General features: G+C 41.8%; 1 protein-coding gene across 8 annotated transcripts in view; it reads left to right on the forward strand.

Moving 5' to 3' along the window:
- Positions 1 to 22,772, forward strand: part of ralgps2 (Ral GEF with PH domain and SH3 binding motif 2) — a 556,829-nt gene that overhangs the window by 517,151 nt on the left and 16,906 nt on the right. For 6 of the 8 annotated variants that reach the window (XM_068037884.1, XM_068037881.1, XM_068037883.1 and 3 more), the window contains 3 exons: positions 8,656 to 8,748; positions 13,123 to 13,228; positions 13,483 to 13,574. In XM_068037884.1, the coding sequence (XP_067893985.1) occupies positions 8,656 to 8,748; positions 13,123 to 13,228; positions 13,483 to 13,574 (291 nt within the window). Of the gene's footprint in view, positions 1 to 8,655; positions 8,749 to 13,122; positions 13,229 to 13,482; positions 13,641 to 22,772 lie in introns of those variants that run through there. The other 2 variants (XM_068037880.1, XM_068037887.1) reach the window with 2 other exon arrangements.

Genomic DNA, 22,772 nt, shown 5'->3' on the forward strand with positions numbered 1-22,772 from the left:
ATATTACCTGTTTACCTCTTTGTTACTTGTGCGGTGTCAAGGGCAGACCTAGAAAAAACTAATTTATAAAAAAGTTAATTAATCACTTTGATCGCTGGCATATTTTGTTCATTGGTATTATTTGTACCTTTCAGACCCACAGGGTTCTTGTGTTAATGTTTACACTTCAGTTCAAAATACTTCTCTCCAGTGCATTGCTTCATCTACAGCACTGTTCAATCCACAGAGCTCCCTAGAGCAGTCCTGAAAGGTGTGGCTTGTTGATCGCAAAGCTTATTTCATGAACTGGAAAGCTCTTTTCTTGCGTATTACTTGTAACAACCATTTATTTTGTAGAAATACCTCTCTGAGTAATCCACTATTGTCCAGCTAAGAATTGGTGCAGGCAATTGCAAATGTCCTGGTAATAGTAAGTCCAAGTTTTCACTTCTTGCTTTCTATGGGAAAGTGCTTATCTGCAATTTTTATGCATCTCTGTGAAAAGCATATTGAGAACTAACCACAGTTTAATCATATTAAAATGCATTGGAGCACCAATGGAGGATGTCTTGCTGCAATTATACAGGGCTTTGGTGAGGCCACACCTGGAATATTGTGTGCAGTTTTGGTCTCCTTATCTGAGGAAGAATGTTCTTGCTATAGAGGGAGTGCAGCGAAGGTTTACCAGACTGATTCCTGGGATGGTGGGACTGACGTATGAGGAGAGATTGAGTCGGTTAGGATTATATTCGCTGGAGTTCGGAAGAGTGAGGGGGGATCTCGTAGAAACCTATAAATTTCTAACAGGACTTGACAGGGTAGATGCAGGAAGGAGTTAGATATAGCTCTTGGGTCTAAAGGGATCAAAGGGTATGGGGCGAAAGCTGGAACAGGCTACTGAGTTGGATGATCAGCCATGATCATAATGAATTGTGGAGCAGGCTCAAAGGGCCGAATGGCCTACTCCTGCTCCTATTTTCTATGTTTCTATGATGCTGGATTGACAACCAGTTCTATCCAAGACGATTTTATCCATTCATATGTGGAAATTTTGTTTGGACATGTGTCTACTAATACCAGAGTATGCAAGATGAAGTTCATAGGCCATATTCAACCTGGTCCAACAATTGCAGGCAACTCAGTTGCTTTTTATAAATTGCTTACTTACTGATTTGTCCAGTTTACATTTTGAGGAACTGGAGGTTTGGGAAAGTGTGTGCTTAGCATTGTTGTCTCAGTGTTAAATCATGGAACCAAGTTCTTTTAGTATCCACAGCTTGAGATATATGCAAATAGTAGGAACTTGGCTTTAAACTTGGCATTTTGTGATATACCAAAAATAACCCACAAAAAACTTGGACTGCAACTATTTTTCCATATGGCTAGTTCATTGCCCCACTTGTACTAATGAGGTATTACTATTAAAGAGGGCCATTGCCAGAGGCCTGGACATGAACTATATACCCATCCTCTCAACTGAGAAATGGTGGGTGGAAAGAGGTGACAATTAAGAAAAATTTCAAGAACATTTTTATATATTTCTTCAAATTCTTCTTATCTGAGGCCCAGTGTTATGTACCTTATGAGTTACTTGTGGGAGGGGAGAGGAGCTGGGGGAGATGTGGTGCTGACCTGCAAAGTTTAACTAACTGGAATCAGCAGCTTCATTTCTGATTTTTAGGTTGTGGAGGCCAAGGTTGTGAAGTATCACGATTTAAATTGTTTGTTTACACCATGAGAACGGGGCCCCGAATTCTCGGTGTTCTTCCTGGCACAGTTAAACTCAAATTGCCCATCTTGCCCCTCAGGCTGCAGGGGATAAGGCTGTCCAAAGTCCTTGCACGTGCTGTTGCCTTCCAAATCTGTTTCCATCTTTCCCAGAACTCAATGTTTAAATCCCTCCAATCAAGTTTCCTGCCACAGTACTGAAATGGCTCCTAACCAAAGTAACAAATGACATCCTATGTGACTGTGAAAAAGGCAAACTATTCCTCCTCGTACTTCTCAACATGTCTGTAGCCTATGCCACAGCTGATCACACTGTCCTCCTCCAAAGCCTCTCACTGTCTTCCACTGGGTGTGACTGCAGTCGCCTGGTTCCATTCTAATCTATCCAGTTGTAACCAGAGAATCACCTGCAGTGGCCTCTCTTCCTGCTCGCACACCATTACCTTTGGTGTCTCCCAAGAACCTGTCCTTAGTTTTCCCTCACTCTCCCCTCCCGCACCCCCCTTGCCACACTATTTCTTATCCACATCCCTTGGAAACATCATCCAAAAACATAGTGTCATTTTCCACATGTATGCTGACAACACCCAGCTCTAGCTCACCACCACCTTTCTCGACTCCTCCACTGTCTCTAAATTGTCAGACTGCTTATCCAACATCCAGCACTAGTTGAGCAGACATTTCCCATTTCGTCCAACTTCATATTGGGAGACCAAAGCCATTGTCTTTGGACCCTGCCACAACTCACCACCGACTCCATCCCTCTCCCTGGCAGCTGTCTGATTTTGAACCAGACCGTTGGCAACCTTGGTGTCATATTTGACTCCGAGATAGCTGCGACCACATATCTGTGCCATCATAAAGGCCTCCTATTTCTACCTCCTTAATGTCACCTGACTGTGCTTCCGCCTCAGCTCATCTGCTGCAGAAACTCTCATTCATGTCTTTGTTACCTCTAGAATGAGTATTCCAAAGAATTCCTTGCCAGCCTCCCATATTGTACTCTCTGTAAATTTGAGGTAATCCAAAACTCAGCTGGCCACGTCTTAACTCTCACCAAATTCCATTCGCCCATCAACCCTGTGCTCGCTGACCTACGTTGGCTCCCAGTTAAGCAACGTCTCATTTAAAATTCTCATCTTTGTTTCTAAATCCTTCCATGGCCTCGCCACTCCTTATCTCTGTAATCTTCTCCAGCCCTACGACCCTCCAAGATACCTGCGCTCCTCCAATTCTGGCCTCTTGAGCTTCCCCAATTTTAATCACCACTGGCAGCTGTGCCTTCAGCTGCCAAGGCCCTAAGTTCTGGTGTTCCCTCCCTAAACCTCTGTACCTCTCTTTAAGATGCTCCCTGAAACCTACCTCTTTGACCAAGTTTTTGGTCACCTGCTGTAATATCTCCTGTGGCTTAGTGTCAAATTTTGTTTGATAATGCTCCAATGAAGCACCTTAGGACATTTTATTCGGTTAAAAGTGCTATATAAATGCAAATTATTGTTATTGAGTGAGGGAAAGGTTGATGGTTACAGAAATTGAAGTGTATCCATTTTAATGCACCACTCAAGCCACAATGGACCTAATGTGATGCATTTTCAAGTGATACTTTAATGATTTATAGTATGCACAAAATAGTTTGTAGCTCAAATTCCACAGCAGACATTCAGGAAAGATCATATGGAAATGATAATGGGAACTTTTGAGCACATCTTAACTGGAATTATTTTGAGAGACTATTTTTGCAGTTTCTAAAGTTAAAGAAAAGAATGCTGGCTGCAGTCTTTTGTTCAAATTTTTTTTTCCAACTGCAGTGGAAAAAAGAGCAGAACCCCTTGTCTGTAGGGAGCAATAACCAGATGTACTATAGCTCAAAACTGCATCCTTTCAAATGGTCTTTGTAATATGATTTTAATGGCATTTTGCATCCTTGGAATTCTGCTGTATATTTATTCAACTTTTATTTATAACTTATTTAGCAAAACTGAGCTTGATTTTTCCCCCAATTTTCTCCCCTTTCTCTCCTTCTAAAGGCAGCTCTCCATCAACACTTAGCCCCAATGGTCAATTTTGGTATGTTGAGTCTAAATGGCCTCCCAGCACGCAGTGTATTGGGTATCACAGCTGAACCCAGTTCTATTCTCATCTAGTATCCGTACACAAACCCTTAACAGCAGGAATTCATGGTCAATAAAAAAAAATGCAGGAATAGTGCGTAATTCTTCTCCTCCTTTCTCACCCCAACAGACAAATTGAACCCAATTATTGTACCGCATTTCTAATATTGCATAGATCTGCAATTGAGTTTACTACTTTCCTGGTCTGTAGAACACATACATTGTGCATTGCATTCACTGAGAATGTTTGGAAAAATCCTTGAATGATTTGTAAAAGAAAGCTCACGGTGCAGTTGGTTAAAAGATGGTACATCTGTCACCAAAAAAAATTGTTTGTTATCCAAAGTTCATTGCAAAAAGATGATGAGCGAGATTTTTCGGTCAGTGACAAAGCAACGGTGCTCACTGCCGAGCTTGAAGACAGCTGCTCCAAAGATCCAGTTTGAATCTGGTGCCAAGTCAAGGGGATCTCCAGGTGTCCAGCAGAAGTGATGTCATCAAGCAGGGTAAGCTGCCTATCTCATTGAAATATTCTCACAGACAACAAATCAGGAAGTAAAGACCACTGACTCCCTTCATTTTTAATTTTTACATTTGATAGACAGTGAAATAAATAATTGTGACATATACATGGGATTAAGCTAGAAGCTAAAATGTCATAACTTTTTAAAAATTACTTTAAAACTGAGCAATTTCTTCTCTTAATGATGAGATTAGACAGTCAGCAAATATAGAATTATTCTTTCAGGGCTAGTAAATCTATTTAACAGTGACTATGAATTCGGCATGCCTTTACACCTCCCTCATTCAACATGGTGTAACTTTTTTGAGGGTTTTTACAGCGATAATAAGAACTTGCACTTTTACACTCTTGTCAGTTCAGTAACTTCTAATTGATTTCAGTCTGCAGGGACTTTAACAACACAACCTCTGGAGAAGCAAAGAATCACTGACAGCAGCTGCTGGGTTTCTGTCAGTTTCAGAGCAGTAATGATGGTGAATGCTGACAATTCTCCATCATTACCATCGCAAAATCTGGATCAATGAGCCCAGTGCTCAGCCATAAAGATCATAAATGCCCTAAGTTTGGCCTTTATCTGTACAAATTCACTGATCTCAGTCAGGACATTGCATGTTTCTTCAGATACTCTTGAGTTATGGAGGGAAAAATAGCTGTGTGTGAGTGTGTGTGTGTATATATACAGATGTGTGAGAGACGGAGAAAAAACCTTGAGGTGAGAGTAATATTGGCTTGGTTGTAATGCACCCATTCCTGGTTGAATGGATCATGCTTGAATTATTACCATCAGAGGATGGCCTCTGACCATGAAATTGTACCAAAGGAAGGAGTCGAGGGGGGTAAAATTCGATAGCCCCAAAAAATGAGGGCAGGAATTGCAATGTGCAGTTAACCCATGCCCATTCAGTAGAATGCAGGCAGGATGCTAAATTCGTGCTGCCTGCTCATTATGATTAAATCTGCGTGCAGCTACTGCTAGCCATGCTGTTTATTGGCTGCACGCACCAGCAGCGTGCTCAGTATGGTTACTTCCTAAAGTCAGCTGACTCCACTCTTGCCTTAGCTCATCTGCTGCTGAAACCCTCATTCGTGCCTTTGTTGTCTCTAGACCTGACTATTCTGATGCTCTCCTGGCTGGCCTCCGATCTTCCACGCTCCATAAACTTCAGTTCATCCAACACTGCTCAAATATCATAAATCACGCCAAGTTATGTTCACCCATCACTCCTGTGTTTGCTGACCTAAATTGGCTCCCATTTTGGCAGCACCTCAATTTTAAAATTCTTATTCTTGTTTTCATACACCTCCATAGCCTTACCCCTCCCTATATCTGTACAGCCTCCAGCCCTACACCCTTCAAGATCTCCGTGCTCCTTCGATTCTGGCTTCTTGCGCATCCCCAATTTTAATTGCTCCACAATTGACAGCCAGGCTTTCAGCTGCCTAGGCTATAAGCTCTGAAATTCTCTCCCCCTCTCTACCTATCTCCCCTCCTTTAAGATGTTCCTTAAAACTTACCTATTTGACCAAGCTGTCTTAATATCTCCTTATGTGATGTAGTCAGAAAATTTTGTTTGAAAACGCACCTGTGAAGCGCCTTGGAACATTTTCCTACATTAAAGGCACTATACAAATGCAGGCTGTTGTTGCTTCAATAGTTGATAATGTCACACTCTCCAGTGGCCAATAAGGCTGATCTGAGAGAGTTTCAAACAGATAGTTCAATATTTCTGAGCTTGCCAAAATTAAACAAAGCCATGGTTGTTTCCATTTAATGTCCGATCAAGAAAGTATCAAAAGTCAACAATACTTAACCAGTCTTGCATACGCCAGTCTAACGTTACCTAAATTTGGAATTGTTTTAATAAATCTGCAGATTAATTCTTAGGGGATAGATTAAACTGTAGTTTGCAGTCAGCCAAGCAGGATAGGGTGTTGGTGCTCATCACACAATGAATATTGAATAGTGTATTGGATTTGGAAAATTGTTAGAAAAGCCTTCACAGAGCACTCTCCTAAAGTTTAAATTATAGTATATGTGGAGTTATTTTGGTGACAATCTGTTGGTAACTGATCGCCAGGTTGAAATATTTAAGTATGTTTTAATATATATTTATTTATATTAATATTGTCATGGAAGTGTTTTTTTTTCTCTTTTTAAAAATGAAAGGGGGGTCTGTGTGCCTTTAAGACTGAGAGCAGTTTTTGTATTCTCTGGGAACAGTGTGTGTGCTGCAAGCCTATTTCCTAAACAACAGCAATAGAGCGAGGTCACATGCTGTATTGTATCAGTTTGACTATGTGTAAAGGCTGGCTAGAACCGGTTTGATTTGGCAGACTGGTGAAGTGTGCTATTTGAAGGAAGGAAGGATTTGTCTCTAACAGCAGAAAATCTAAATTGGCCTACAGGCTGTGTTTCGCCTAAAGAGGAAAAGACACCGGGAAGGAATCTTTGCATTATTGGAGGTAGCAAATTCTTTTTTACTCCCGTCTCTAAGAAGTCTCTGCCTCAGGAGTGATTTTCTGTTGTCTTTCGTGTTTCTGAGAGTTCTGGAAACTCAGTAAAGTTTCTACTGATAGACTGCTAATTCAAAAATCTAAATAGACCTGTTGTACTCCTTGTTGAAAGATCCTTGTGACGCCTACTGCTGCCAAAGTACCATGAGCGCCTATCCGTTACAGACTGTTCATCAAACTCACCTGGAGACTTCAAGTCTGGCTATTCAACTCTGGGACACCTCGGTGAACTGGGAACGTAACCCACCAAGACTTACAACCCAGTTATTTTTTTATTCCTCAGAAACAGCTCTAATTTAAAACATCATTTTAGAACCGATTAACCGTTGTTTTTTGAATGTGTGTGTGTGCATGAGGGTTAGCAGGAATAAGAAGTTATCAAGTCTTTTCAGACATAGCTTTATCTCAGTATTGTTTAAGATTTAGTTTATTCATAAATAGTTCATTTGTTGTCGTTTAAAGATACCTGGTTTGGTGTATTTTTATTCTGGGGGTTAATAAAGTGTTTAATTTGGCTAATTTCCGGTAGGTGGGAAACTTTAATAATATGCTGTGACATGTGGAGTACTGGGACTGAATTAACAGTGCAATACTCCCGCCGTAGTCACAACATATACACACAAATACACATGCATACATATGTGTGTGTGTATATATATATATAAATAAATATATTTAAATATATACGTACACTTGCATATATATTATATGTATATGAGCATGTTTGAGAAATGTAATTGTGTCCACCAGTCACAGATCCAAAATAATCTTGTTAAAAGAAAAACAACTGATCATGTCCTGCTGTTTTTTTCTGACTTTGGGAATTTGGCCTTTAATATACGCCAGATATTCCTGTTTGAAGTTGTTACACCTTGTGGCCTTACAGTGACAACCTGCGAGCAGCATAATACATTGTGTGTTGTATAGTACAATCTTTCTGTTGTTATAAGGCAGCACATGATCCTATTTATCATGAGCCACACCATGAGAGGTAACCCGTTTTACTTGCTTTTGGTGTAAAAAAGAAATCATTCCAGTTTGTCTCAATTTATTTGGCTTCACATTTTCTTCTTTGAATATAGCATGTAAATTAATTATCTGGGTTAGATGGCAGGCAGCTAAAGGCCCTGTAGTTGTCATTAAATATATCGATCCTATATTTTGGGCTGGTTTTGCTGTGCACAATATTTAAAACACATTTCATATGATGGCATTTAGAAGGAAGTGCAAAGTGGAGGCCAGGCATCTCCACATGAGGGAAGAATGGAAAGAGTGTCCTCAGGATGATGTCACCCAATAAGAACAAGAGCAATGCCAGTCAGACTATAGGTCAAAAATGTTCCTTTTTCAGGACAACTTTCATGCTGATATGTCAGCATCACACAAATGCTGACTTTTTTTGCAAATGTTAATCGACTTGAGGCAGGCAGTAAGTCATTTCAAGCAACTTTTATCCAATGAAAGGTGCCAATGTATGATCTTGGATGGATTAAACATGAATTTTAGAACCTTGATCCATGTGCTGAAACATGAGGGGAAACGAATAGCCCAAGCATTTGGCATTGCTGGGAATTGTGTACACGCAGTTGAAATGAAACAGGAGGACTCTCTGGATTTCACAAATCGAAATCTGTCTGAGGTCCGTCGTCCATTATCACCTGTGCATGTTTTTTTAATATTTATGTGTTCATATTGAAAATAAAGCCTGTTAACCCACCAAAACAGATACACCATATGTTCTTTCCATCCAAATTGGGCTACAGTATCAGATCAGTTACCAGTTGTGGTCTTTTTGTGTAGGTTGCATCATGGACCAAGTACTGGGTGGCACTTTGTGGAACAAAACTCTATTACTACTCTGCCAAGTCTCTAAAACCAACAGAAAGAAAGCATGTAAGTACAACTATTCCCAAAAACTGATTTGTTCTCAGACTAGTTAGAGTCCAATGAAAGCAATCTGCTATATTAAACATAATCAGTCTTAGTCAAAGACAGTAGACACTCCCATTGGAAAATTTTATGTAATGGATCTTAAGGGAGAACATCTACATTTCACATTATATTGGCACAGTGTAACAGATTTGATATGTCTCATGTTACTTTGGAGGTTACTAAGTAATGTTTGACATTAAAAAGAACTTGCATTTATATAGCACCTTTCACAATCTAAGGATGTTCCAAAGTGCTTTACACCCAATTAAGTACTTTTTCTGAGGCCTGAACAACAGACATATCCATTGTCCAATCAAATAGCTGCTTTTGCTTCTGAAGGAAAAGGCTAATCCTGATTTTTTTTTTTTAATTCCTTCTGACATGAAATGCTTTGCTACTTTTAAATCCTATCAGGCAAATTAAAGAAGTGACAGTGGTTAGCTAACTGTATGGATCTAGTTTTTTTCATTCCAATCAAACAGTTCTGATTGGGAATCTTCTTCAGAGGATTTGATTTCTATATTTTCGCACCAACTTTATATCGCATCTTGTGTGCAACATAACCCATAATTACAAAGCAGACAGTAAAATAATATGGATATAGAGTTCAGGGGTACATGGAAGAGGGATGTCAAACAAATGCAGGCTTCCTGATCAGCAAGTTAATCCAGTACTGATCCTTTATTACCAACGTATCATGCACCTTGGTTTCAAATATTAGGTGCTCTGCTGTAATGCTGTAAAACTTACATCTAAAAGTTCAAGATTTAGGATTTATATTGAGACATGCAGAAACAATATCACAGAATCGTTACAGCATAGAAGGAGGCTGTTCGGCCCATCGTGTCCACACAGGCTCTCTAAAAGAGCAACTCCCTCAGTTCCATTCCCCGCCTTCTCTCCATAACCCTGCACATTCTTCCTTTTCATATAACTGTCTAAATCCCTTTTGAATTCTTCAATTGAACCTGCCTCCACCACATTCTCAGGCAGTGCATTCCAGACCTTAACCACTCACTGCGTGAAAGAATGTTTTCTCATGTCACTTTTGCTTCTCTTACCCATTACTTTAAATCTGTGCCCTCTTGTTCTCGATCCTTTCACGAATGGGAACAGTTTCTCTCTCTCTGTTCAGACCCCTCATGATTTTGAATACCTCTATCAAATCACCTCTCAACCTTCTCCAACAGTTTCTCCAATCTAGCTTCATAACTGAAATTCCTCATCCCTGGAACCATTCTCGTGAATCTTTTCTGTACTCTCTCCAATGCTATCATGTCTTTCCTCAAGTGCGGTGCCCAAAATTGGACACAGTACTCCAGCTGAGGTCGGACTTGTGTCTTATACAAGTTCAACATAACTTCCTTGCTCTTGTACTCTATGTCCCTATCAATAAAGCCCAGGATACTGTATGCTTTATTAACCACGCTCTCAACCTGTCCTGCCACCTTCAATGACTTATGCACATATACACTCAGGTCCCTCTGCTCCTGCACCCCCTTTAGAATTGTACCCTTTATTCTATATTGTCTCTCCATGTTCTTCCTACTAAAATGAATCACTTCACATTTCTCTTCATTGAACTTCATCTGCCACCAGTCTGCCCATTCCACCAACTTGTCTATGTCCTTTTGAAGTTCTACACTATCCTCATAATATATAATAATAGCATAGGAGTCTATTTTATGCATTTTATACTGTGCTTGAGTTGCCTTTCTTTTCCATTCGAATCAGTAAATCTGCCCAGAATTTAGGTGAATTATCTGATTGCGTCACTTGAGAGGCCTGGCTGTTGTAGATTTTAGAAGTCTTTTCAGCATTCTACTCTACTTGCATGCCACTGGAGAAATGCTAGCAGATCAGGAAAGAAAGGTGTTTTATTTCTGGAGCTTTGTGATCTCCAAAACTAAAGATGTAAATAAATAACTGTGTGGGAGAATTTCCTCCTGTCCTCTAGCTGTGAATATTCAAATTTTGTCAGAAAAGGACTCCTTTTACTTGGGTATCTGACTGACTATTATAGACCCTTAAGACTGCTTACTTCCAAATGACAATTCATTCATAATCTTTTAGTATTACTTCTGTCCTGACTGTTGACGAAATGTCTTTGTTAATCGCACCTCATGTTATTTAGGCTTGTTTATAAGTGTCTTCTTACAAGCCATTTATGTAAATAAGGATAAATGTGCAAGATATTTAGACAATCAGAGTGTCCAACAGAAGGACTATAGACATGGTGTGCTTTTGTACAGAAAACACCACAGTTTGCCTGATTCCCACTTGGGATTTTGCTATCTGGGAAAATTGTCATTTCGAATCATAGAATAGTACAGCACAGAAAGAGGCCATGCAATCCGTTGAGTCTGCGCCAGCTCTTCTGAAGAGCAACCCACTTAATCCCATTGCCTGCTCTTTCCCTATATCCATGCAATTTTTTTCCCTTCAACTATTTGCCCTTTACTCATCAGCTGGTTGCCAGAGTGGGCAATGTAGCAGCCATCTCTGAAGCCACAATCCACTCTGCCCATACAAATAGATAGTTAATTTTGAGATGATTCAGCTTAAATTTGAGACTTGAGATATTTTGAGGAGGATCTGTTGCAGCTGTGAGCAACAAGCAGGTTAAATAGTTACATTCCACAGGAAAAGGATAGATCAACTTTTATGTTTTGATGGTATGCTGAATCTGGAAGGAGCACAGATTCCTCTGTCTGTTCCTTCTGTTTCCTCTGAATCCTGGATTTCCTCAAAATGATTACAGAACATGCCATCTCCACCTTTGGTGGTTTCAGACTGTTTTGATTTCTCACATGCCTTGCATTACACACCCAGCCAGCAGGCTGTTAAAGTTGTGTTAGGGTTCTATGCATGCCGTTGGACCCCAATTTGCATGCATTGAGAGGCCTGATTTAGGTAGGCGCCTGGGTCATAGCGAAAGGCCCCAGAAATATTGGCGGTAGGCAGGATCTAACCCAAGCGGTAAATGCAACAGCTACTTTACAACTGTTACAACCCCATTTCTACCAGGTGGGCCAAGTTAGAATTAGCCCTTAAGTGTCTGCAGTACTTTATTTGCTTGCTTAATTTAGTTCTGAGGCCCAGTTCTTTCAGGGAACATCTGCAGCACTTGAAATTTAATATTCTTTCCTGGAATTTGACAGGTCTGCTAAGAATGCAGGTGTCTCATTTGAAAAGTGGTGAGCACCTGTTTTCTCTTGACTCCTTTGGCACAGACTGTTGTCTGTGATCAATGCTGAAATTAGGTTTTAAACAAAACCTAGCTTGTAAGGACCTTGTTTTTCGTGAGTTCATGGTCCACATAGGCTGATCCTTCCCATCTAACCTCTTTCCTTTTCTCATGGGATTCATTATGTGTGGCCCTTTTGTTATGATTACTGTGGTTTCGCAGGCCTGGAAAAGAACTGACTTATAATCTCAGAGGAGACAATTATACAATGTGAGAAAGAGGTTACATTTTTAAAAGATGGCCTCCCTAGGGCTTCTCCCTTATTGACAGCATGGGCTGACTCGCATGATGTGTGAAGAAAAAGGGGGCAAGATGTTCTTGACTGTCTAAGTGATATCGGTATTACTATTGAATGACTGATGAGACCATCTAACTACTTATATGCACTGCCAGGGTATCCATCTACAAATATTGCCACATTCCCAGGGATCTCCTTTGTCCTAACTTCCAATAAACAATGTCAGGTACAAAAGGAAATGCTGTAAAACATTTTATTATGACTCAGCAACAGAAATAACACACTAAGTAAATGGAAGAATCCGCAAATCTGATGGCAGATTGGTGCAAGTTGGATGACCGTACAGAGAGAGCTCCTAGGTGCCAAGGACCTCGGTTTGAGAATCAGTGCTTGAAATGTATCACTTAATTTTTTTGCATAAGTTCCTGATTAGGATCAGTGCACGTGTGAGTAATTTTCATGCAATAATATGACACTATTATTGAGCTTTTCACAGTTTTCTATCATGTGCCTTTAAAAACCTCCCTAATATCGTATTTTGACCAAACCTTCAGTCAATTCTCCCCATTGTGACTCAGCACTCATTCTGCTTTTATAAGTGCCATAGGATATTCTGCTGCATTTAATGTGCTATATAAAAGCAAGTTGTTGTTGAGAACTGTGCTCTGCAGGTGCAGCAAGGAACCATAATCCAGCTCAATGAGTCCAAAAGTTATAGTCTGTTTTTTGTTGCTTTGTGTTTTAGTAATATGCTGTTTCATGCAGCAATGCAGCCCCTCTACTCAACCGAATATGAAGAAGTCCTGTATTGATCACAGTCCTCCTGATGTCTAACTTTTCTGTTTTGCAGTTCAAATCGAGTTTGAGTAAGAGTGTGTCTGTTGTGGGTTGGATGGTGATGATGGCTGATGATCCGGAGCATCCAGATGTTTTCCAGCTTACAGACTCTGAACGGGGTGAGTAATGAATGGAAAGAGGTCTAATTTCCTCTCCCTTTGTATCTGTTTAAATCTCTTCACGTGGCTGAGTGAACCAAGTACTGGCAAATATGTTGTTTTCTTTACGTTTTCAATTATGCAATTTCTTTCTGATTCATAATGGTATAATCAATTTTCTTAACTACAGAAGAAAACCTTTCAAAGTTGAATTTACTACTGCAAAAGTTCGATATAATATTGCCATCCTACTTTTCTCTCTCATTCATTTTCAGGAAACTCTTACAAATTCCAGGCTGGTAATAGAGGGAATGCGATGCTCTGGTTTAAACATCTGAGTTCTGCCTGCCAAAGCAACAGACAACAGGTACAATTAATATCCTATTTCAGTGTGCGTCGACAGCAGTATATGAGAATCAATACTAGATCTTAAAATTAATATGTAGCACTAATTTTGAAGAGAATTTTTAAAACAAAACATATAAATTGAATATCCTGATTTCGGTCCTTTAAAAGAAGTCACTTTTTCTTCCTGTTACCTGTTGATATCAACTGCTTCACAAGCACAGCGATCATTGGAAGACCTGAAAGGTACAATGGAGCATTGTCTCGATTACAAACATGAGGTGGCTCCGAAAATCTTAACAGCGTAGAAGAAAAACTGAATATTTTTTAAATGGTGGGAAACAATTGAATGTTGGTATTAAGGATTTGAGTGTCCTTGTACGAGAAGCACAGAATGTTAACGTGCAGGTACAACAAACAATTAGGCCTTTATTGCAAGGAGGTTGGAGTGTAATAGTAAGGAAGTCTTGCTGCAACTGTACAGAGCTTTGGTAAGACCACAACTGAAGTACTGTGTAGTTTTGGTCTTGCTTACCTAAGAAAGGATGTATTTGCATTAGAGGGGGTGAAACTAAGGTTTACTGGATTGATTCCAAGATGAGAAGGTTGTCCTATGAGGAAAGATTGAATAGAATGAGCCTGTACACTCTGGAGTTTTAAAGAATGAGAGGTGATCTTGTTGAAACTTATAAGATTTTGAGAGGGCTTGGCAGGTTAGTTGCTGAGAGGTTGTTTCCCCTGGCTGGAGAGTCTAGAACTAGGGGCATAGTCTCAGGCTAAGAGATTGGCCATTTTTTTTACTGAGATAAGGAGAAATAATCTACACTCAGAGGGTTGTAGCAGCTCAGTCATTGAGTATATGCAAGGCTGAGGATGATAGATTATTGGGCATTAAGGGAATCAAGGGATAGGGCAGCAAAGTGAAGTTGAGATCGAGAATCAGTCATGATCATTGAAAATGACCGGAGCAGGCTCAAGGGACCATATGGCCGACTTCAGGCTCCTATTTCATAAATTCTTATGTTCAGGAAGTTCAGAGGACTTGATCCATTCAAGTTTCAGTCACACAACTTAAAGTTGTCGGTACCCACAGATTGTAGTATCGCTTTCAAGACACTTCTCCCAAAGCCATCTGTGTATAGAGTTATGAACCTCCTCTAACCTACTACCCTCTGGCTGGAATTTTACGCTGGGCGAAGGCCCCACCCACTGGGCAAAAAGTCGGGGGTGAGCCTGCCACCACCGGGCCTGGAAGCCACAGCATAATTTTACGCCGCTCAGGCCCTTAATTGGCCCCTGGCAGGACTTCCGCCCCTCTGAGGCAGGAAGTCACGCCTCCGAGAACTGTCGGCCAATCAGCGGGCTGACAGCTCCTCAGTCCCAGCAGTGCAACTGCTGGGACTGCACCCAGCCAGAAGACCACTGTGGACATCAGCCTCTATAAAGGAGAGTGGGGTTCCGGGTCTCACGGGGGACAATCGGCTGGGGCGTGGTGAGGCGGATGGGGGTTGTTCAGGAGGGCGGGGGGAGGTGCTCCAGCGGGGGCAGCTTGTGGTGCTGGGGAGGCCCTCTGTGAGGCACAGGGTGCCCGATCAGGAGGCCCCCCCCCCCCCCCCCAGGCCCGCAAGGAAGCCGCCAGGTTTTACCTTGCGGTCTCCCCACATGATGGAAGGCCCACCCGCTGCTGGTAAAAAGCCAGTGGCAGCGGGAGGAGGACCTTAAGTGAAAATTAATTGGCCACTTAAAGGCCTTAATTGGTCTGAGGCTGGCAGGCCATTTGCCAGTTCCCCCACTGCTCGTAAAATTACTGCGAGGGCTGGAAGGCGACGTGAACGGCACCTTCCCCCGCGCTCCCCCCCTCCCCCCACCGGTCTCCCACGCAATTTATACGCCCCCCCCCCCCCCTCGCCTCCCACCCATTCTGACAGAGGGCGTAAAATTCCAGCCCCTGAGTTATCTGCACTCATCCAATTCTGGCCTGTTGACCATGCCCAATTTTAATCACTACCATTGGCAAATGTGTTTCAGCTGCCAAGGCCATGAGCCCTGGAGTTCCCTCCCTGAATTACTCTGCCTCTCTTCCTTTCTTTCCTCCTTTAAGACAGTCCTTAAAACCTATCTCTTTGACCAAGTCATCAACCATCAGCCCTAATTTGTGATAATGCTCCTTAGTCGTTTTACTATGTTAAAGGTGCTTTTTAAATACAAGCTGTTGTTGTTGAATGACCCAGGATCATCTGCCGATAAATACGTAACGTTGTACCATTTCTGTTTTTCAATTGGTATACATGCATTTCTGTTCTGTTAGACTTTTTGACGGTTCACCCCCAAAGCAGTTGAGTGTGTCTTGCGTAGCCAGAGTTCCATAGAAATTTGCAGCTCCTATAAGGTGATCAGTATGCTGGCCATGTACTGGTAAGAATGTAGAAAATATTAAGCCTTTATGACAAAAAACAGCAAAAACTGGCAGAGAGCTTGAGACAGCCAACTTGGCGATTCTGTAATTCGATAGAGTTTTTCCTGATGAGTTGTAAGAACCTGCTATTCAGTTGAATTGCTGCATTATAATTTGTCACCAGCATATTTTACTCTGTAATTATTTACAGAAAGAAAGGTGTATATAAAATGAGTTCAGATTCTGGCTGTTAATGGTTCAAGTTTGCTCTTTTTTGTTTCATGTGGTCATCTTTTGATTGTTTAGTATTTTGTAATTCTGTCCCTCCTATTCATCATTTTTCACAATTTACTTGTGTAACTTTCCACTCTTGGTGTTGACATGCAGCAAACTTTGTAGTTCTTGTAGTTGTTGTGGGCCAAACTCACAGGATTTCATAAACTTGGCCTGATGAATAATGCATCATGAGCTGCCAGTCCAGACTGGGGCTGCTGACTGACGCTTACTAACAGAATGAGGTGGGAAGTAGCTCCTTTAAAAATCTCCTCTCAGCCTCTCTTCTCCAAGGAAAACAGTCCCAGCTTCTCCAATCTGTCTTCATACCAGAAGTTACTCATCCCTGGAACCATTCTCGTAAATCTTTTATGTACTCTCTCCAGTTCTTTCACACATCTTTCTTAAATTGTGGCGTCCAGAACTGGACGCAGTACTCCAGCTGAGACCAAACTAGTGTTTTATACAAATTTAACATAACCTCCTTGCTCTTGTACTCTGTGCCCCTATTAATAAAGCCCAGGGTATGGTATGGTTTATTAACCACACTCTCAATCTGTCCTGCCACCTTCAATGACTTATGCACATATACCCCAGGTCCCTCTGCTCCTGCACCTCCTTTAGAGTTGTACCGTTTATGTTATATTGTCTTCCTCACAAAATGAATCATTTCACATTTCTCTGCATTGAACTTCATCTGCCACTTGTCCGCCTGTTCCACCAACTTATCTATGTCGTTTTGATGCTCTACACTATCCTCCTCACTGTTCACGGTTGTTCCAAGTTTCGTACCAGGCTAATGCCCTGGGGACGAGGGTTCAAATCCCATTGTGGCAGCTAGTGGAATTTAAATCCAATTAATTAATAAAAATTTGGAATTGAAAACTAGTCTCAGTAATGGTCATGAAACTATCATGAAACTGGTCATGTCGTAAAAACCCATCTGGTCAAGGGCAGTCACTCTCACTTCACCTCTGGAGTTCAGCTCTTTTGTCCATGTATGGACCAAGGCTCCAATGAGGTCAAGAAGTGAGTGGCCCTGGCAGAATCCAAACTGAACATCAGTGAGCAGGCTCAGCAAGTGCCGTTTGATAGCACTGTCGATAACCCCTTCCATCACTTTGCTGATGATTGACTGTAGACTGATAGGCCGGTAATTGGCCGGGTTGGATTTTTCCTCCTTTTTGTGCACAGGACATACCTGGGCATTTTTCCACATTGTCGGGTAGATGCCACTGTTGTAGCTGTACTCAAACAGCTTGACTAGGGGCAAGGCTAGTTCTGCAGCACAAGTCTTCAGTACTACAGCCAGGATGTTGTCAGGACACAGAACCTTTGCAGTGTCCATTGCCTTCAGCCATTTCTTGATATCACATGGAGTGAATCAGATTAGCTGAAGACTGGCATCTGTGATGCTGGGGACCTCATGAGAAGGCTGAGATGGATCATCCACTCGGCACTTCTGGCTGTAGATGGATGCAAATGCTTCAGCCTTGTCTTTTGCACTGATGTGCTGGGCTCCCCCCACCACCGTTGATGTATGTGGAGCCTCCTCCTCCTGTCAGTTGTTTATTTGTCCACCACCATTCACGACTGGATGTAGCAGGACTGCAGAGCTTAGATCTGATCTGTTGGTTATGGGATTGCTTTGCTCTCTCTATTGTATGCTTCTTCCGCTGTTTAGCATGCAAGTAGTCCTGTGTTGTAGCTTCACCAGTCTGATACCTCATTTTTAGGTATGCCTGGTGCTGCTCCTTGCATGCCCTCCTGCACTCTTCATTGGCTTGATGGTAATGGTAGAGTAGGGTGATGCCGGGCCATGATGTTACAGATTGTGGTTGAATACAATTCTGCTGCTGATGGCCCACAGAGTCTCATGGATGCCCAGTTTTGAGTTGCTAGATCTGTTGGAAATCTATCCCATTTCGCAAGGTGGTAATGCCACACAACACGATGGTGAGTATCCTCAATGTGAAGACGGGTCTTTGTCTCCACAAGGACTGTGCGGTGGTCACTCCTACCAATACTGTCATGGACAGATGCATCTGTGACAGGTAGATTGGTGAGGACGAGGTCAAGTATGTTTTCCCCTCTTGTAGGTTCCCTCACCACCCGCCACAGACCCAGTCTAGCAGCTATGTCCTTTAGGACTCAGGTAGCTCGGTCAGTCATGGTGCTACCAAGCCACTCTTGGTGATGGACATTGAAGTCCCCTACCCAGAGTACATTCTGTGCCCTTGCTACCCTCAGTGCTTCTTCCAAGTGGTGTTCAACATGGAGAAGCACTGATTTAAAAGCCGAGGCAGGGGAGGTGGGAGGTTGTAGGTGGTAATCAGCAGGAGGTTTCCTTGCCCATGTTTGACCTGATGCCATGAGACTTCATGGGGTCTGGAATCAATGTTGAGGACTCCCAGGGCAACTCCCTCCCAGCTGGATACCACTGTGTCACCACCTCTGGTTGGTGATGATGGTGTCTGGGACATTGCCTGTAAGGTATGATTCCATGAGAATGGCTCTGACAGGCTGCTGCTTGACTAGTCTGTGGGACAGCTCCCCCAATTTTGGAACAAGCCCCCAGATGTTAGTAGGGAGGACTTTGTAGGGTCGATAGGGCTGGGTTTGCCAGTGTTGTTTCCAGTGCCTAGGTCCGTCCGTTTTCATTCCCTTTCTTAGACTTTGTAGCTGTTTGATACAACTGAGTGGCTTGCTAGGCCATTTAAAAGTCAACCACATTGCTGTGGATCTAGAGTCACATATAGGCCAGACCAAGTAAGGACAGCAGATTTCCTTCCCTAAAGGACGTAAGTGAACCAGACGGGTTTTTAGAACAATCGACAATGATTTCATGGTCACCTTTCGACTAACTTTTAATTCTAGATTTATTAATTGAATTCAAATTCCACCATCTGCTGTGGTGGGGTTCAAACCCATATCCCTAGAACATTAGCCTGGGGCTCTGGGTTACTAGTCTAGTGACATTACACTATGCCACCACCTGCCTTTTGGAAGCCCATGTAAACCACATCAACAGAATTGCTCTCATCAACCCTCTCTGTTACATCTTCAAAAAACTCCAGCAAGTCAGTTAAACATGATTTTCCCTTAACGAATCTGGGCTGGCTTTCCTTAATTAACCCACATTAGTAACGGCATTACCATTGCTGAATCCCCTACTATCAACATCCTGGGGGTTACCATTGACCAGAAATGAACTAGAGCAGCCACATAAATGCTGTGGTTACAAGAGCAAATCAGAGGCTGGGAATTCTGCGGTGAGTAACCCACCTCCTGACTCCCCAAAACCTGCCCACCATCTACAAGGTGCAAGTCAGGAATGTGATGGAAAACTTTCCACTTGTCTGGATGAGTGCAACTCTAACACCAGCCAGGACAAACCTGCTTGATCGGCACCCCATCCACCACCTTAAACAACCACTCCCTCCACCACTGACGCAGAGTGGCAGCAGTGTGTACCATATACAAGATACAATGCAGCAACTCACCACGCCTCCTTCGACAGCACCGTCTAAACCTGCGCCCTCTTCCACCTAGAAGGACAAGGGCAGCAGACACGTGGGAACTCCCATCATCTGCAAGTTCCTTCCAAGCCACACACCAGCCTGACTTGGAAATATATCGCTGCTCCTTCACTGTCGCTGAATCGAAATCCTGGATCTCCCTTCCCAACAGCACTGCCTGTACCCGCACCAAATGGACTGCAGCAGTTCAAGAAGGCAGTTCACTACCACCTTCTCAAGGGCAATTAGGGATGGGCAACAAATGCTGGCCTTGCCTGTGACACCCACATCCCATGAAACAAATTTTTAAAAAAGGAGGCTCCGCTGTTTCGCCCACCAGTCCCTCGCAAGTTTGGTGTGCTCTGAAGGAATGAGATGAGTTTCCTTCAAAAATGCCCATAAATTAAAATGAAAAAGATCTATTTTAACCAGATGGTTCAGACCCTTGTTAGTCAGGGAGAAAATCTGGAGCTCAGCCATGATGAGGGTTTGAAGTGCTCCATGCACGGGCATCTGGCTTTTTTTTATCAATGGGTTTTGCATTTTGCAATCCCATGGATAATGGCTGCATGTTCCCTGGCTCTTCACTGTATATTTTTCATTCCCCTCTTCAAACCTGCCACAAGGTGCCAATTATTTTCCAAAATGAGAAATAAATTAATTCTTGTAATCCTAGAACAAAATAACAATGTTATTTTCACTTTCAATAGAACAGGGCTTATCTTGTCCATGGAGTCTATTTTGTTCTATAATAAATGTTCAGCATTAATGCACAGAAGATCGACTAGGTGTGGAGTTAGGGTCTGATTTCTGCTTATTATTTTTAATGGTCAGTGACCGATGGGATCAGAGATCAGCAACAATTAAATTGCTGGAAACAAACTGCTCATCCTGAAAAAGTACAAATATTTATTAAATCTTGTACATTAATCCCTGTCTATAAACCTTACTTACCTTGTTATCATAGTCCGATTTTTGTGTCAACTTTTCCCAATATAAATTTCTGTCTCTATGTTTTGCAACGAAATCTCCTATGTCAACAGTTATGATTGTAATTACAAGCTCTGGCCACCAGGTGACTGTGAATTTAACTCTGCCATCACCATGGACTTTTCCAACTGATGTTTCCACCCTGACAAATTAATTTCACACTTAATTTTGAGCTTTCAAATTCAAGATTTTTTAGTTTTATGTTTCGGTTGTATTATCCTTCCCTTTAGGTTTTTCTTTTTGCTCCTTTACTTTTTAACCTGAATCTCTCGCTCTGCCTCTACACCACCTGTTGCAGCTGACTACTGTGGCTCCCATTGATGGCTCGGCTCTGCTCCTTACTCTTTTAAATGCCACTTTCCCACCCCTGCCAGTTGGCTGTAGAAGAGAAGACAGACACAAGTATGAAAGCAGAAGAGACAACAACTAGGAAGAAAACATCAACAGAACAGAGGGAGACACTGCAGCCTCTAACCTGGCACAAGCAATAGTACAGAACATCCACTAATGATAAAAGTTTTGCAGCTATGCACACTGCTTGTTGCCACACTTGCTTCCCATGTCTTGATTTTGTCACACTTCTGCTTCAGTAATGCCTCCTTATCTATCCATACATCTGTGTGCATTTTAAGTCTGAACCAGTCGCCTTCCACCTGTCAGTTTTTGTCACACTTTTTTATCTCAACGTTTTCATTTATAAATTCTTATGTCCACATTTATCATGGGTTTTGCTCATGCAAATTCATTACTCTGATTGCACAATCCGACCACCGGATTCCCACAATTCTTAATGTTTTCTGAATTTTCTCAGTAATGTTAAAAATAAGGATCTAAATAACTCTTTTCAAAAAATAAATTTAGAGAACTTGGAATAAATAAATGTATCCATTGAGTTGTCCCAAAGTTTTCATTCGAAGACCTCAGCTTTTCACAAAAGCCTGGGCATGGAGTTGGTATTTTTGCCTACACCTTGGACTCTGTGAGCTGAATTTGGATTGTGCAATCTGAGTATATGAATGTTGCTAACATCCTGGGATGCATTATTACCATTGTCACGGACAGCTGGGAAATTATAGAGGTGGTTTCCCTTTTTCACCTCTCAACTGACTGAAGACAGCATTCTTATTAGGAGAGTGTTTAAACCCTTGAGTCGTTTAATGGTCAATAAACAGACAAATGACAGATTTTCTCATAGGTTTAAAAAAGATAAATGTTTATTGAACAATACTCGAAAATATTCGCAACGTCACCCACTCACATGCAAACACACCAGAAAAGATAGACATTAAAAGATAGCATGCATTTAGGTCTGATACTTTTAAAAAAAAGTTTGTTGTGAAACCTTGCTTGTTTCCCTGGGAGGAAGATTAAAAAGAATTTTTTTTTCACTAGCCTCGTGATAGCATTCTTCGCATAATTCCGGAAGTTTTTTTTTATCTACAAGTGATGCATCTCATGCTAAGAAATCTGAGCCCAAAGCAAAATATTATGAGAAATTTAAATTACAATGTCTTCCTGAAAAATGTCCAACCAACCCAGTAACAGATCAAAGTGGGGGTTCCCCTATGTGTGAACTTCAGTCCTTTGCTAATTATCCCATTTTTGATGAGAGATTTACCACCTTGGATGCCTGTAATTGTAGCTGTAAAATTAGCTGCTGCAGTAGATTAATTTTCTTTGACGATGGATAAAAGTCTGGGATATTAGAAGTGACAGTGAATTGGTAGGAGATACGGAAAACCAGTTTGCTAAGATTGGGAAAGTTCAAGAACAAGGAATGGAGAATCAAGTGGCCAGAACAGTATCACGCTCTCTGCTGTCAGACTAACTGTCATGCGGTCAGAACCACTATCTGTGCATCCTACCCGCTCTCTGCGCGTTCCAAACTAATTTCTACATCTCTCTGTCTTTCACAATGTTTTACTGCCAGTGTACTGGTGCAGCATCCATTTTCCAAAAGCCAGGCTCCCTAGCTTAGGTGTCTGTATTCTGATACCTGTCTCGACCCCTCCACTGTCTCCAAATTATCAAACTGCGTGTCCGG

This window comes from Heterodontus francisci, chromosome 8 (assembly GCF_036365525.1).
Source record: "Heterodontus francisci isolate sHetFra1 chromosome 8, sHetFra1.hap1, whole genome shotgun sequence".
Taxonomy (NCBI): domain Eukaryota; kingdom Metazoa; phylum Chordata; class Chondrichthyes; order Heterodontiformes; family Heterodontidae; genus Heterodontus; species Heterodontus francisci.